The sequence below is a fragment of the Melospiza georgiana genome, chromosome 28, assembly GCF_028018845.1.
Source record: "Melospiza georgiana isolate bMelGeo1 chromosome 28, bMelGeo1.pri, whole genome shotgun sequence".
In the NCBI taxonomy this organism is placed as follows: Eukaryota; Metazoa; Chordata; class Aves; order Passeriformes; family Passerellidae; genus Melospiza; species Melospiza georgiana.
In genome coordinates, this window is record NC_080457.1 from 2,482,800 (window position 1) to 2,499,783 (window position 16,984).

General features: G+C 46.1%; 2 protein-coding genes across 2 annotated transcripts; both read right to left on the minus strand.

Moving 5' to 3' along the window:
• Positions 1–2,533: 2,533 nt before the first annotated feature.
• Positions 2,534–7,370, minus strand: LOC131094114 (keratin, type I cytoskeletal 15-like). Its single transcript, XM_058041588.1, has 8 exons — positions 6,759–7,370; positions 6,191–6,273; positions 5,230–5,386; positions 4,782–4,943; positions 4,520–4,645; positions 4,189–4,409; positions 3,345–3,370; positions 2,534–2,850 (listed from the first exon to the last, which is right to left on the minus strand). The coding sequence occupies exons 1-8, from the start codon at positions 7,302–7,304 to the stop codon at positions 2,768–2,770; spliced, it is 1,404 nt and encodes a 467-aa protein (XP_057897571.1). The 5' UTR covers positions 7,305–7,370; the 3' UTR covers positions 2,534–2,767.
• Positions 7,371–11,403: 4,033 nt separating this feature from the next.
• Positions 11,404–16,279, minus strand: LOC131094122 (keratin, type I cytoskeletal 19). The gene is made up of 8 exons (XM_058041599.1): positions 15,771–16,279; positions 14,336–14,418; positions 13,865–14,021; positions 13,475–13,636; positions 13,216–13,341; positions 12,879–13,099; positions 12,145–12,173; positions 11,404–11,668 (listed from the first exon to the last, which is right to left on the minus strand). The coding sequence occupies exons 1-8, from the start codon at positions 16,197–16,199 to the stop codon at positions 11,649–11,651; spliced, it is 1,227 nt and encodes a 408-aa protein (XP_057897582.1). The 5' UTR covers positions 16,200–16,279; the 3' UTR covers positions 11,404–11,648.
• Between the last annotated feature and the right edge of the window lie 705 nt (positions 16,280–16,984).

The window sequence follows — 16,984 nt, forward strand, 5'->3', positions numbered from 1 at the left end:
CAGACTGGGGAGTGGTCCCGTGGCAACTGCTGGGTGTAGTGGGTTTGCCTTGTCTTGTTCTAGTGCATGACTGAGGGAAGAGATAGAGGAGGAAGATTTGGGAAGAGCTGAGTGGGCACAGGCTCTCCCAGAAATGCTGCAGCTATTTCCTTAACTAAATGAAGGCTAAACCCTTCCCCAGGGTCTGCCCTGGCCCTGCTGCTCATCCTGACTGCTGAGGTCAGTGAGACTGCATGGAGCAGAGTTAAACTGTCCTGGTAGAAACAGGAGGAGATGTGTTTTTCACTGTTTGTTTCACTTGGAAGGCTGCAGCAATAAGGAATTGCTGCACCCCAGCTTCTCTGGTACCTCCGGCCTCATTCCTGTCGGAGCAGGATTCGGGCTCCTCCTTGTGGCTCGGCCTTGGCTCTGCTCAGCACCTGCTCCTTTCCTTTTCCCCAGCTCCCTGTACATTGAACACACGCTCCTCTTCCTTCCCCAGACACTTCCTTTTGTAGAAATCCTGTCATTTCTAACTGTTTGGGGAAAGAATTCACCGAAGATGAGGTTTTCTAGCGAGCACAAGGTTTGGCTCTCCCCAGATATTCTGGTTATAGCCACATAGCTGCAGTCTGGGGTCAGCCCTGCTGCTGGGGAGGGGGATGAGCTTGAAGCATCAGACAAAAACTGAGGCCCTAACGTGAAATAAACCTCAAATTTTAATAGCACTGATGACATCCTGCAGATCTTACCAGAGATCAATTTCAGATTGAATTTTCAGTTTAGCAAGCTGGTGTCTGTGACCTATCACACTGAGATGGAATTACACAGGGATGTACATAATAGAATGTGAAATAAAATGAATCCTCTGTTTCACCAGAAATTACTCCTTGGCATTCCCACACTGCCTGGCACTGAGGCTGGCAGTGTGGGAGACCGCAGAGCCTCAGTCCTGAGAATATAATGGAATTAGCACATCATGAAAACCAGATTTTTATTTTCTCTTGCAATTAATCCAAAGTACAGGTGATGTGAGACATGGGAAGTGCTTCCCCTGCAGCTCAGCCTTTCCAAACTGGAAAAGATGCCACAATTTTGATCCACACATGCTGAGGATCGATGAAAAAGACCAAACAACTTATTTCAAAATCCGATATGACTCTTTGTCAGGCTGCAGTGTTGAATTTGGGTTTAGCCACCTCTTTAATCCAGAACAGAGAATGGAAGTGACACCCGGAGTAAGGAAATAAACTGTTGTCAGCAGGTGGCACCCTTGGATGGGGACTGCTCTGCTCCCTGGGACTGGTGCTGCTCCACAGACCTGGCTTGCTCCATCTGGGAATTGTGGGTGTTTTACTGAATTGGGGCACGGGAAGCAAACTGAGCTGAATTTTGAGGCTGCAGTTTAAATATAGGCAGAATATTTTGACAAGTATATTTTACAGGTCAATGTCCTGCAACAATCACTGATTGATTCAGCTCTTCCATCTGGAATACAAATGGATGGAGAGCTGCCTGAGGGTGTAGGAATTCCCTCTCTTGCTCTGTGAGTCACCTAGGTTTTGGATCAGGAAAAATATAATTTATACAATGCAGTTTTCCTCTTTAGTGGATTGAGATGTTGCTTTGCTGCAGTTTGCCAGAACCTCTTCTGAACTCCTTCCAGTGGGAATGCCAGCAGGATGTGCATTTCTTACCAGCAGCACCCATGATCTCATGGCCAAACTGGTGATGCCAGCAGTGTATCTTTCTTTTTCTTAAATGTCAGAAAATAGAAGACACAAGAATCATGTCTCTATTTTTGGAAGGAAAATAGAGCTTGGAAGGAAAATCATATATGTAATTATAGAAATTACATCATTTTTGCAGGTATTATAATGTGGATTGAATGTCCAGTGATGGGGCTAAGGATGCCTTTTTCAAACATGTTTATGTGAGCAAAGTACAGTGCTTAGGTAACTGCTTTGTGTGCTTCTGGGCTTCACCAGGCTCTTAAAGTTTTATCAGCATCTCTTCAGTTCCACTGGTGGGGGATTTGTAGCTGGGAGAAGGTGTGGCTAAAACCACAGGCAGAGCAGTGACATGGGCTGGGGATGTTCTTCCTGATGGATGAAAACCAAAACAGTTGCAGCAAACTCTGAGCAATTTGTTTCACCTGGACTGTGCCTGCTGCTTCCTTAGGAGCTGAGGGAATTTGCCTTGGTGCTGCAGGCAGTGCAGGAACACAAATATATGCAGTTTTTTCAGAGATGCATTTTATTTGTGCATGAATTGTAGCCCTGTGGTGCCCTTGGAATTGAACACAAAGATCTTAAAGATTTGTTTATGTTATCTTCTCTGTTTTTAACTGATACCAGCTCCAGATGGCTGGCAGAATCTAATGGCACTTTATCTGTCCGTTCATCACCATCTTTATTATTATTTTTAAGGTTATTATTGTTATTGCTGTTGTCATTCCCCGAGTATCCCCTGGATGGCTTCCAGCAGCCCATGCTGGGAGAACCTGTGAGCTGTGTGTGGCACAATGGCTTCAAAAAAACACCATCAGACTGGATTCATTTGCAGAAGCAGAACAGAAACTTTATTGTTAGGACACAATAGGGCACCAGCAGAAAACAGGCTTGGCATCTCTGACCCAGCGAGCCAATGCTCGTGTACAAAGGCAGAGCAAATCTAAGGAAAGACATTCTTGGATACATTCTTGTGCTTTGGGGAAGTGAAAGGTTCTTTATCTCAGCATTAGCCAGTGTGAGGCTGCACTGGGTCCAGGTGGAGATTTGGGATTTCTTTACGGGTATCTCCTGTCACGGGTAGAAACGGGTTTTCCATCATCATCTGTGCCAGAGCGACGTCCTGAACTGCTCCCAAATGCTGTTGTAGGGGGAATAAAAAAATTAAATAGGGAACAAAAAAACCACTAAGGCACTGCCAACACCCTGAGGAGCTGAACCATGAGGCTGTGTTTGTTTCCTCACAAGATCTTTCACATATCAAAGGCAGAACTGCCTTTACATCTTATTTACTTTCCCTCCTGGTCCTCATCCAAAAAACCTTAGGAGTGCACATCAGATATGGATTTGGAAGCATCTTGAATGTTACGTGAATCAGCAAAGGAATGAATCTTTGGGAGATCTGGCTATTTTAGAATCCCATGAGCAGTTCATACAATCATTTTGGAAATCTACTGGTTTCAAAAATGCACATAAAATAAAGTATTATATTTTTGTCTCTACATGATACAGAACATGCTCATTTTAGGGAGAATGGAATCTGTGGTAGTAAGAAGAAACCCAAAACTAAAAGGTTTATTTAATCCTATTTTGCCTGTTCATTTCAGCTCCTCATTAAATAAAAATATTTCTTACCATCCTTGGGGTTCAGTCCTGACAACCTGTGGAAAAGAAAGATTTGATTAATGACCATTCCTGACCTTGTCCCCTGAAACCATTGAACCATTTAGGAATTTGTGTGGATGGGCAGGATTTCACAGAGCTGCTCTCAATGGCTGGTTCTGAGGTGCGTTGCTACTAGAGGTGGTGTTAAGGTGCTTTCAGCTTTGAAATCCACCCCTAAGTACTTGAAAGGGAATGGGAACAGTGGTCAGACCAGTTCCTTGTCCTAGGTGTCTCCTTATACTGCTCCTCTCCTCAAAATGCCTCTTCTAGTAACTATGTAAGGAGCTGATTCCTCCTCAGAAATCAGAAATAATTCCATGTATAGATCAGATATGAGAAGTGGGCATGAAAATGCAGATTTTACTGAAGCTGGAGCCTGTTCCAGGCTCTTTTCTTGCTGGGGATACTGGTATGTGAGGATGAGTATTTATTTTCACCTCTGTGCACAAATTGAGACAACCAGGAGCTAAAGAAATACTGGGAGCAGGTTTTTATAGGTTGTCTCACTGAAGGCTCTAATACCAGTGCAACCAGAGGATTAAGTGAGACATATATGGGGGGCCTGGTGCCTTTTGTAATTCGTCATGATCAAAATGGTGGCATTTATATTTTCAAATCCCCCACACCACTGATGTGCAGATTTATGTCAGTAGCCATAAATCTTGAGTGGTGGCAGTACCAGGGACTTTGCCAGTGCTCCAAAGGCTGCGTGTGCAGGGAGGGTGACCGAGCACTCCAGGGTCAGCCCGGCAGGCCCAGCTCTGGTGTGTTGTTACCCTTATCTGCTCATCAGGACGGGGACAGAGTGACATACTGTGCGTCCTGGCCCTCCAGCAGATGGCGGTACGTGGCGATCTCCTGCTCCAGGCGGCTCTTGATGTCCATGAGCATTTTGTACTCCTGGTTCTGGCGCTCCATGTCGCAGCGCAGCTCGCTCAGCTGCTCCTCCACGCTGGTGATGAGCGCCTGGATCTGAGCCAGCTGCGCGCAGTACCGGCCTTCCGTGTCCCGCAGGTTGGCCTCCAGCCCGGCTTTCTAAAGTGCAGCAATGGCAGAACAGGTTACAAGGAAGTTTGTCGAGTTGAGGAGAGGGAGGAAGGGGACAGTGTGAGGCAGTGCCTCGTGGTGTCGGGGCAGCTCCGTACCATGCTGAGCTGCGACTGGAGCTCGATCTCCAGGCTCTGCAGGTTGCGGCGTAGTTCCGTGATCTCTGACTTGCTGGTCTGTATCTGCTGGGTGTGGGTGGCAACTTCACGGTTCAGCTCCTCAGTCTGAAAGGAAAAATAATGTAAAATCACATACAAATGTATAAAAAAATCAATCATTATGAGAAAGGGAGGTAGGGACCTGCCAGGGCGGTAGTGCTGAGGCAGAGCACTGCCGTGCTGTTTGTTGGTGTGGCTGTACCTGAGTGAAGAACCAGGCCTCGGCATCCTTACGGTTCTTCTCAGCCAGAGCTTCATACTGCTCCCTCATCTCAGCAAGAACTCTGGTCAGGTCAATGCCAGGAGCTGCATCCATTTCCACATTGACTGTTCCGCTCAGCTGGTTCGAGTACTCCTTCATTTCCTGCATGGGCAGCAGACAGAGGACACAAAAAGATCAGGCTCTCTCCTCTCACACTGCTCCTGCCCCCAGCAATCCCTGCTGTGGTACACAGTGCCTGTGCTATCAAGTATCACAGATGGAACACACATAAAACATTTATCACATTTGCTTTCTCACTGCAACAGCTTCTCTGTCTCTGTGTACTCACACAGGACACACGTACTTACATGTAACTTACACGTATGTTTCATTTACAAGAGATAAATTCCAAAGGGGAGTGATCTCCCTGCACTTCCAGGACTCTCACCTCCTCGTGGTTCTTCTTCAGATAAGCCAGCTCCTCTTTCAGTGTCTCAATCTGCATCTCCAGGTCAGCTCTGGACAGGGTCAGCTCGTCCAGGACCCGGCGCAGGCCGTTGATGTCGGACTCCACGCTCTGGCGCAGGTACAGCTCGTTCTCATACCTGCAGTTCAGAAAAGAAACAAGCACTGGAACATGTCCGAGTTTGTATTCAGCAGAGCTATAAAATGATCACATATGGGAGGAACAGTGGACTGTAGATGAAAACATACAGATTTAGAGGTGTAAAAGCAATAAAGCTGTTCTTTCCCAATATTCAGCTATGGCATAAGGAAGCACAGACAATGCAGTATGATTTTGTTCCTGGGGAGGACATGACATTTCACCTTGCAGAACCTAATACTGATTAGCAGTATCAATAGAAACATTGTCACATAGGACAGGAGTTTTGCAGTGTCCTCCCAGATTTGCGTAGGAAAGCACAGGTGGGGCAGGGCTGCCTGAGATACAGGAGAGAAAATAGAAACCTGCAGGTGCATTGCTGCAGGGAAGGCAGCTGCACATGGACCTTTATCATCTGATGTACTGCTGAGCTTGGGAGCTGGAAAAACCCCACCTTACTCTGAATTTCAGACTCCAGCAGAGAAATGCTGAAGCCCCACAGCAATCTTTTCCTGCCACTTTCCTTCTAAGTGAAAATTCTACCTATTCCTGCCTTCTTTCCCCTATGATTCAGGCTACTGAAAATATTTGAGTATCACAAAAAATGAAGACGGGGCTATAACTGATCATGCAAAGAGCTCAGTGATTGAATGCTGTGTTCTGTCAGGCTTGTACTCTGAATTGGTCCTTCATCAATGGATTCTGCTTGCCAGGATGTTTTGTATCTGAAGTTACTAAAGAAAAAACTGCTTTGAGAGAGTGAAGACAAGTAGTGTGAAGACAAATGAGCTCCAGGTGAACTTACTTCAGTCTGAAGTCATCAGCAGCCAGCCTGGCATTGTCAATCTCCAAAATGACCCGGGAATTGTCAATGGTAGCAGCAAGGATCTGCAATTAAGAAACATGGAGAAAAGTTCCTGTGAATAATGGTAAAATATTTGGTCCACATTCCATGAGCAAACCAGAGGGCTGTGATACTCTGTGCAACACAGATCAGAACCTTAACAGAGAAATGTGTTTGTACAACACCTGATCTTATCTGTAGCCAGGTGAATTACCTTTCTAGCCTTTGAGGCCTACCTGTCACATTCTTTCCTATTTGATTCCTGAAAAAAATGCATTGATCATTCTAAACACCTTTTGCTAACTTTTACTGCAATCATTTTAATTTCAACAAACATCACATTGTCAGGATAAGATATTTGGTGTTTAAATTGAGAAGAGGCTACTCTATTCTGCTAGAATGCTCACGACCTCAATATATTTGGGATGAGGAATTCACTACTTCTTTTGTAATTATTTTAAAGACATGGAACAGGCAGTTCCATAATTCTCTTACCTTCTGATAACTCATCTACATATGAATGTCATACCTTGTCTCGGAGATCTTCAATTATCTTATAATAATTGCTGTAGTCACGGGCGGGGCTGGTGGGAGCTTGTTTCTGGTACCAGTCTCGGATTTTCACTTCTAAATCAGAATTGGCCTCTTCCAGGGCTCGTACTTTGTCCAGGTACGAAGCCAGCCGGTCATTCAGGTTCTGCATGGTTATCTTCTCATTGCCAGACAGGAGGCCATCGCCACCACCAAAGCCACCACCAAGGTCAAATCCTCCACCAAAGCCAGCGCCACCTCCAAAGCCAGCGCCCCCTCCAAAGCCGGAGCCCCCTCCAAAACCACAGGCTGCTCCCCCTCCAAAGCCTCCTCCATAGCCCCCCCCGAAGCCGTAGCCTCCTCCTGAAGAGGAGACGTACCTGGCCGAGGAGATGGAGACGCCGCGGCCGCCGGAGCCGCCGTGGATGCTCGGGGCCCGGCAGGCGCCCCCAGCGCGCACCGAGGACAGGCGGCAGCTGCTGCCCCCGGCACCCCCAAAGCCACCCCCGTAGGTGGAGGAAGAGCTCATGTAGGAAGTGGCCATGGCTGAAGCAAGAGAAGGAGCAAAGGTCAGTTATTCAGCCTTGCAAGAGAAGACAGCTTGTGCCTTCGCTGCCCTGGTGCCTCTTTTATATCCTCATGATGGGGTGTTGGGAGACAAACCCCACTGCAGCCCTCCCTCCAAAATTCCTCCTCCCTAGAGGTGAGGCCAATTGTGATGACATTCCTGACAAGCAGTGCTGGCAGCACATCGCAGGGGCTTGGGCTTGGGGTTTCTTTTTTTAATTAAACAAAAGGCATGAATCAGATGTTTTTTCTTCAGGCTATAGTTCTGAAACTTGGAGTTTACTTCTCTGACATTTAAGAATGGAAAAACAAAGTGAGTTCAGCCCCACCCACTTGCCTATTCACAATGCTCACCATGGCGACCTTCAGAAAATCAACTTTTTCTAAAAATGAGGCTTAAGTAAAATTCTCCTTTCTTTGAAAAATGTAGAGTCATCTCTTCATCTCACCATTATTCCTTCTTTTTTATCTGCATTTTTTTCCCTTTAAAATTTTGGAATTGAATTAGAAATATTCTTTATTTTTTTCTTGGAACTAATATTTAGATTTTGGAGTATGAATTTTTGTTACAAAAAGCATTTGCTCATGGCACTGTGTGAGGAACAATCAGCATCCATCAGTGTGCAGGGGAGAGTGGAAACAGTAAATTTATTAATCACTTTGAAATAAACCAGAAAGGTAACACAGATTGAAACAACTCAGTTAAAAGAGTAAATGTGGGAGGACTAAGATTGTGTTACTTTGGAAAATGTAAAGAGAAAGGATTTAAGAAAACACAGTTCTGATAGCAATGCATGTGTTTAATGCCAATGTGCATGAGGAAATGGAGTAGCATTTGAAAATAAGGCTTGAGAAACCCTCAGAAGAGGCACCTTAACCCTTCATTTAAAGCAAGAGTCTGAAACAGAAATACATTACTGAGCTAATTGCCAGTGAAATTCAGGAATTCAGTCCTGCAGCCCTGCTTGCCTGCAGGGAAGGCAGATTTGGGCAGTGTGTGAGGAAGCAGGAGCTGCCCCTGTGCCCTGCTGGGGACAGGCTGTGGGCAGTGTGGAGTTTGCAGAGCGCCCCAATCTCTGCACAGCACAGAGACCTCAAATAAAGCTTAAAGAAGAAAACTTATACCTTTGCTAAAAACATCATAAGGAAGGCATTGTTTTTAGCACAGTCTCTGGCAGTACAGAAACTGAGCTTAGAACTCAGGTTGGGGATTTTGGATAAGCCAAGGTTCACAGGAGTTGTTGGAACAAACCAAGGGGGTTTCTGACATTTCCAGCTGAGATGTTAATGCAGGCACAGGGAATGCACAGCATTTTCACTCAGAGATGAGCACTTGGAGGGGAAGAAATGGCAGAGTCCAGCTGCCATGTGTCCCCACAGGCTGGCTCTGGGCACGGCCACTCGCTCCAGGCTGAGCAGAGCACACGGGTGGGTGTTCACTGCTCTGGAAACATGTTCCAAACTGAACCTGGCCCTTTGCCACAGCCCTTCAGTTTTGCTGCTGGGTAGATTAATGGTCTGTGTACCTTGCCAGATCCCTGTGTCTCCAAGGGTTGGTGGCTCATGAAACAAGTTTACACAAGCCCTCCTGAAGATAAAAAAATGTCTTAAAGACTCCTGTAATCAATGCCCTGAAGTGTGTGCACTGCCAGGGGCTGTTCAACCGAGAGAGCCCACAATAAGTAAATCATATTCCATTTAAAAAGCCCAAGCAACAAAACCCCACAAAATTTTGTAGGAAACTTTGGGGAGTTTTCATTGAGTCTTCTTTCACTCAGGTGTGATAACTCCTTTGGAAGGTCAATGGTGAAACACACTTTGCTGCTTTCTAACATGCCCCAGGCGTCACCTGGATCAGTATCAGATGAACGCTTACAAAAACCAGGTAGCAGACAGAAACTGTTCCTTTCTGTTGCATATTTACCATTGGGAAACAAAATAAATCAAGCAGCTAGTACAGATCATGCCCCATCACATAATTTAGGCAACAATTTCTACACATTTTCTCCTTACAGGCTGTACAGGGAAATAGAAGCCAATCACTTGCTGAAAAAAAAAAAATCAAAAAAAGAAAGGCTCTTTCAAGCTTATGCCTTTATTCTGGTCTCACTACCTTTGCTCAGAGGTTCCTTATCCAGTGACAGATGGACTCATCCTTTTGCACAGTCTCAGAATTGTACCTGTGGTCCCTGAACTCCTTGGTTTGTCATCTTCCAGAGGGATTTCCTGGAAGACATTCCCTGACATGTCTGTGCTGCACAAACTCTTTTGTTACCTCTGCTGTGGGATTAACGGGGCTGACACACTCCAGCCCCTCCTCTCAGGACAGCAAGTTCCAGTCAAGCAGCAGCTTGTTTGTCATCTCAGTGATCCCTCTATGAGTGATAAAACCATCACTCAGAGGAGACGTGACATGCCTTTAGAAAACACTTTTTTTCCCTCAACCAGACGCTAAAATTATAGTGCCTGAGTGATTTATATCTAACATTTTACCAGAAATCCTTCTCTGCCTTAGAGATAGAGGAAAAAATTAATAAAATTATAAAATAAAATTAGAACTAAGCTATAGAAACAATTCAAGATTCTTATAGCTTGCATTCTTGGAGCATGAGAATTTCTTGTCAGATTTGCACATTTGCAGCTGGACAATACCAGAAATCTGCAACAGTGAGCTCCCACCCTGACTGGATTGGTCACAAGAAATTGCTCTCAGGGAATGGGACTTGTTAAGATTAAAAAACAAACCTGGAGCTGTTTGTTCTTTCCTGTAGGGAGGTTTCCAGGTCTCGGTGTTGCAGGGAATAAGTTTGGTACAAACCATGTGTGAATGTGTCTGCACTCAGCAACTGCTTGTACGGAGTGCACAAGTTCTTCTTTGCCTGGCTCTTCCAGAAGTGAACCCTACAGAAATGGGTGAGCTCCTGAAGGATCCCCTGCACCCCATGTGCCTCCCTTTGATTCTGCCCATCTTTCCCCCTGTTCTCCCCATCTTGTCCCTTTCTCTGTGTCTTTTTGTCTGTTCTTCTCTCCTGTCACTGTTTTCCCGTGTCAAAGTGAAGCCACTGCTAAATGCCACCATGCTTCATTCCAGAGGCTAAGCTGGATTGTCAGTGTCAGTAGTGACAGATGATGTTGACAGGTCACCTGAGTCACTGCTCAACCAAACCCAAGCCCCAGCACCTTTGGATTGAGGAGGATTGCCCCACCTTGAGAGAGAGGTCCAGAGCTTGGGTGCTCTGAGCCATGCACACACTCCATTAATCTGCTGTGAACAAGGGATCATGGACATTCCCCAGGATCAAGGAGAGAAGTGCTGAAAGATTTTATGATGTCTCCCTGAATCACAGACTGCAAACTGATCCACTCTTGGGGAGAGCAGTGTTGGGATACTTTCAATCTGGGCATATCTCTCTTTTCAGTCCTCCCCAGCTGTGGAGCAAACTGTGCCTCTGGTAACAGCAGGAGCTGGGAAGGGGTGGTTGGGCTGGAGCCATGGTTTGCTTTTAGCACAATCCCTGAAGTTCCCTTGGCTGTCAGTTTGGTAGCAAATAAAATCAGTGGATCGGAACTAAAAGTGATTCCAGTTGGAATTTCAGCTAGGATAATATCCTTGAAATTGCATGAGAGGTAAGTGGGCTGAAATTGGTGCTGGTGCTTTGTAAGCCCTGTGTGAACAGAGAATGGAAATGAAGAATTCTCCCAGCTGCAGCTCACCCCTGTGTGCCCCTGCAGGAATTATCTATGAACCAGTATTTTACTTTGTATTTTACTCTATGAACATCTCCCAGCTCCTGCTGCTCTCCAGAACCACTTCCCATCCTGCTGCCCCTGCTCTGCAGAGTGCACAGCATCACAGTGAGACACCCAGGTCACTCTTGTGTCCCCCTCCAAGGGGCTGGGGGTGCCACTGCCTCTGTATTCCAAACTCCTGCCAGCAAGAGGAGCCAGCAGAATCAGGATGGAGCCCAAGCTCCCCACACTGTGAGCTCTCTCAGGGAGGCTGGCTGGCTGATTCCTGCCTGAGTAAAGCCAAACTCCAGTGAAATATCACAATAACTCCAAAGAAGCAAAGATTGCAAGAATATCATCTTTATTTGAGTAGATGCAGCAATTCAACACATGCAAAACCTAGAAATAATTGCAAAGCTGACCCAATTTGCATCTTAATAATTTCTAAGTGAATGAATCTGCCTAAACTTTTTGTGACCAAGAACCTTCTGTGCTTCAAGAGTCATTTCCAGCAGTTCAAAATGATTTCTCCATCTCAATCCACATGTGTTGTCTGCTTTTTCTCAGTTTGCTGATGACCTTTGAAGGACCTTCAGTGCTTGTCTCTTTTGTCTGCAGTAACATGGAGAGAAAGAACAGCAATAATTTAAGCCCAGCTTACACAGACCACTCTGTGGTGGGCGCTGAGCTTGGCTGGGCCTCATCTCTCATTCCCTTCTCTCAGAACTTTTCCTCTCCATCACCTGGATTTGACTCATCCCTTTTATGACACTGCTGACCTCTAACAGCTCAAGGCAGGTTTTACTGGCATGTTCCTGCAATTCCCCCAAGCAGGCCAAGCTTCAATTCGCCTGTCCTTTCATCTGGGGAAATGATTAAGTGTTTTATGTTTTACTTTAGCAGGGTCTGAGATGTTTTTCTGATATCTGACATATTTTAATTGCTGAAATTTTTTCCATTCTAACCAGAGACATCTTTTTTTTTTTCTCTGTGACAAATTATGCAGAGCCCATCTCTAGAACAGACACAACTATCAGTTATGTGGTTTTAGAAAATAGAACTTCTCCTGAAAGAGAAGGAATTCTTACCGGCAGTTCCCGAAAGGGAGCCAAACATCCTGTGGAACAAAGAGAACAATTGGAAGAAGAGTTAATACATCAAATGCAAAATGAGATGAGGATTGATGAAAGCAAATTATCTATCAATCAGATACACTGTGTGCAGTCAGGGAAGAGATGCCCATCTACCTGAGCTCCTTCTCAGCAAAGGACAGGGAGTTCTGTTAGGAAATACATTTTTAAACTGCATTGGGAAAAAACACTATGGAAAAGAAGTAACAGAGCAAACCAAAACCTTTCAACCCCTGCCTCATTTTTTTCCTCCTTGAGGCTGTATGAGATGAGATTGAGCTGTGCTGCCATGTGGGAGTCACTCAGTGACTGCCTTCACTTCTCTTCCCAGTATTTCCTCCCACACTGATTCCTGTTGGGTAAGAATTCTCCACCCGGTAACAGGGAGTTTATGGGGATTTGATATTAATTTTTATATTCTGTAAAACATTATTAATGGCACTTTTTCTGACTGTGAGGCAGCTGATCACTTCAACTGTTAGTTGCAGTTAATCTACTGTGCTGCTTGTCAGTTCCCCTTCCTGTTTAGAAACTCTTTGAGGTCTTACTTCATGTAAATGAAAACTGCAACATTTTTAGCTCCAGAAAAATTAGTTTTTTAAAAATTGTATAACTCTAGGAGTACTGTGTTAACCAAGGTGCTGTGGCAAATGAGCACCATGACATGGTCAGGCTGAGCAAAAGGTTCTTACTGGGACTCCTGGCCTTCCAGCAGCTGTCGGTATGTAGAGATCTCTTGCTCCAGCCGAGTCTTGATATCCATGAGGATCTTGTACTCGGTGTTCTGGCGCTCCATGTCAGCTCTGAGCTCAGCCAGCTGTGCCTCGATGCTGCCAACCAGCCCCTGGATCTGTGCCAGCTGTGCCCCGTAACGTGCTTCTGTGTCTGCCAAGGTGCCCTCCAGCGCCGCTTTCTGTCAGGGCAAAGCACAGGCAGGAGAGGTTGCTGCCAGTGCAGGACTTGGTGTGGGGAGGGAAATATGGGCCCTTTTCAGTGGGGGGCAGTCAGGCAGTGCCAGTTCTGACGTACCATGCTGAGCTGGGACTGCAGCTCGATCTCCAGCCCTTGCAGGGTGCGTCTCAGGTCAGTGACCTCGGACTTGCTGCTCTGCAGTTGTTCGGTGTTAATGGCGACCTCACGGTTCAGCTCTTCAGTCTGAGACAGGGAAAACACCATGTGAGAAATGTGGGGGGCATAAGGCTGTCACAGCATTTTTCTGTGTGTTTTAATAGTTGTTTCTTTCATGGATTTTTGTGGTTAGTGTTTGTGCAATATGGAGGGGTTTTACCTTGCTGTGGAACCAGGCCTCAGCATCCTTCCTGTTCTTCTCAGCCATCTGTTCATACTGGTCCCTCATATCTGCCAGGATCTTGGACAGGTCAATGCCTGGAGCAGAGTCCAGCTCAACGCTGACTTGACCAGCTACTTGTCCTCTCAGGGCACTCAGCTCCTGTGGGGAAAGGCAGAGGAGACAAAAGAGGGTCCAGTTGTAAACTGAAAACGTTATTAACCTTCTGTCCTTTCTTCAAGGGCTAAGGCTGACTGACTCTCCTGAGATACTGGCAGGAGGGATCTCAGTCTACACAGGAATATTTCCCTCACTGTTGGAGAGCCCAAGGCAATCTTGAGGGACTCCTCTCTTCTAGTGCCACTTTCAAACGCATTTCTTGGGGTTTACCTCCTCATGGTTTTTCTTTAGATAGGCCAGTTCCTCCTTTAATCCCTCAATCTGCAGCTCCAGATCAGCTCTGGACAGGGTGAGCTCATCCAGGACCCGGCGCAGGCCGTTGATGTCGGCCTCCACGCCCATGCGCAGGCCTTGCTCAGTCTCAAACCTTAAAAAAGCAAAACAAATTCAGGTTCACTGATCACCCAGCCCACAAGAAAGACAGTATGAATGTATCTGGGTTTGTAGGACTTAGGTATAGCAAATGCGATCAAGCATTAAACCTTTCTCCACATATCCCACATCATGCAAAATTTTTAGTGGTGCTTTTAGCAAAGACATGAAGGTTGAACTGTATGCACAGGATCAAACCAATATTCACACAGGGGTTCTAGGGGCATTCCATTCCCATTTCACTGTCCTTTGGCTCAACAAGGATTTTTGCCTACTCATGAGATCTTTTCCCTCTCAGAAATTACTCACTTGGTTTTGAAGTCGTCAGCAGCCAGCCTGGCATTGTCAATCTGCAGCACAATCCTGGCGTTATCAATGGTGGCATCAAGGATCTGCAAACAATGAGAGCTCATTACTGAGGCTGATACAACTGTTATCAGCTTCCCTGCTGTGCAGATAAGAGTGAAGAGTCTATTTCACCTGTAGCTACAACAAATAGAGGTGTAGGGAAGGATCCATGATCTACAGCAAACACATCATACAGATTTATCACATACTTCTGCCAGGATTCTGTTTTGGACACATCCTTGTGCCCAGTGTATGAAGTGAAAGCCATTTTTGGTAGAAGTTCCACAGTGAGACAAAACTACATGCTGGCTTAGAGGGAAAGGACTTTGAGAGACCATCTTTGATCACATTTTTATTTCCTAGAATACCAGGATGCTGTTTATTTATTATTTTAATGCATTATGAAAGCCTCTGAAGGAAATTTTATTTAAAGAAATCTCTGTTCAGTTTTACCTGGAAAGCATGTCTTCTATGCCTGCCACTCCTAAAACTCAAAAAGTCATCCACAAACCAGCTGTATGGTTTCCCACCCCTAACTAAGGAGAGCAAAAGAATGGAGGGAAGATAATACTAACAGGAGGAAATCCCATTGCCATCAGATTTTAAATCAGGAGTGAATGTGGATGGGTTGAAGCAAGGAGAAGCAACCTGCGTGGGAGCGGTCATGAACTCCAGGCTGAACTCAGAAAACTAAACCTCAAGTTTTCTTTCTTTTATTTACATAGTTAATCAGCTACTCCCTGTGTTATGCAGGGTGTGTATCACCTCAGCAATCTGTTATCAGGTACCCATGGGCTCTTGGGGCAAATCCTGCATTTATATATGGGATTGATTACTTCATGTCTGCTGTTTCCTTTTTTCCTATGCCAGATCTTTCAGTTCACTTAATTCCAAGGTTGAGTATGGGAAATGTGAAAAAGAAATTACTCTAAACCCGTTTTTATTTTCATTGTTAAAGCAGTGTGTCTGGGCCTCTGAGGGTTTTCAAGCTCTATGGCAGGTGAGAGGTTGCAAAGACAGGCAGGTAGCTGTCACAGCTTGGCTCTCATTAGAAATCAGTTTATATATGGTCATATATACATTAACTGGTCATATGTGTGTGCATGACCAGCGTGTGTATAAACATAGGCTTTGTTAAAAGCCAACATTATCAGTCTTCAGTACTTGGGCATCCTCCACTGACTGGTTTGTACTTCCTCTTGGCTAGCATTAAAAAAGTAGATAACTCCATATTGACATTGACTTTAACCCCCCACCCATTCCCTGCATTTACATCTCCCTCTCCCTCCCATGACCTGCAATGCTTTCTAGGGGTTCCCTAAGGATATTTTTAGCTTTTCATGCTTCCTTTGTAAGTGGAAATCTAAGATGACTTTTGAGAAATATTAACACCTACCTTGTCTCGAAGGTCCTCAATAGTCTTGAAATAAGGACTGTAGTCCCGAGCTGGGCTTGGTCCTTGTTTCTGGTACCAGTTCCGGATTTTGGTTTCCAGGTCAGAGTTTGCCTCCTCAAGCGCTCGCACTTTCTCCAGGTAGGAGGCCAGGCGATCGTTCAGGCTCTGCATGGTGGCCTTTTCATTTCCCGACAGGAGCCCATCACCCCCATAGCTAAAGCTGCTGCTGAAGCTGCCTCCACCATAGCCTCCCCCCAGGCCGCTTCCCAGGCCAGAGGAGACAAACCTGGCAGAGGACACGGACACACCTCTGCCACCCGAGCCCCCGTGGATGCTGGGGGCCCTGAAGCTGCCCCCGAAGCGGAGGGAGGAGGCTCCGGGTCCCCCCACCACGGAGGAGCTGGTTTGCCTGAAGCTGTAACTAGCCATGGGGAGGAAGAGCAAGGACCCGACCTAAGCTGCACCTCAGCGATTCGTGATCCCGAAGCAGGAGAGTGCCCAGCTCCCCCACCGCACCGCTTTTATGCCGGGGACAATGGGAGTTGTCTCCAGAATGTGTTATCTGAGACCCATGGAATTTATCAGCCCTAAGCCTTCTGCCAACACGGCGGTTCCCCTTATTGGTCAGTGGCTGTGCAGTGGGCTGTTTCCTCCCCCAGTACCTCCGCACGGGGAGGGATCCCCTCCCCCGGACCTCTGCAGCTTGAAGCGAAAGGTGGGATTTGGAGGAGGCGTCTCCCTCCCGAGGGGAGCGTTCCTAAACCTGGTGAGAGTTTGCCTACGTGGAAACAAAGGGGTTAGGAGCGCACCCACTGCGGCCAAGCCGCGGTCAGAGGGAGTCACACAAAGCCTTGTTCTAACAGAGTGATTCAGCCTGATAACAGAGCTTGTAAGGAGCCCAGATGGTGAACAATGTGTGTGGACCTTCACGTTCCCACCCCTCTGTTTCCCTCGTTCCCCTTGAGAAAATTTCTTCTTTCAGAAAGGAAGTTTTCACTCTTTCTATCTTTACTCTTGGTTCCGTTTGGGCTAACAGAGAACGTGCTGTATCTGAGAGTCTGGTTTTCTACAGACTCAAGAATCCTCCTGAAGCAGCCATGGCTGTACCTGTAGCAGAGAAAAGCAGTGACATCCCTGAGTACCTGGGGAGTGAGCAGAAACAAGTGTCTGATTACACACTGAGTCCTTTGATTGCTACTGAAAGAGAGAAGCAA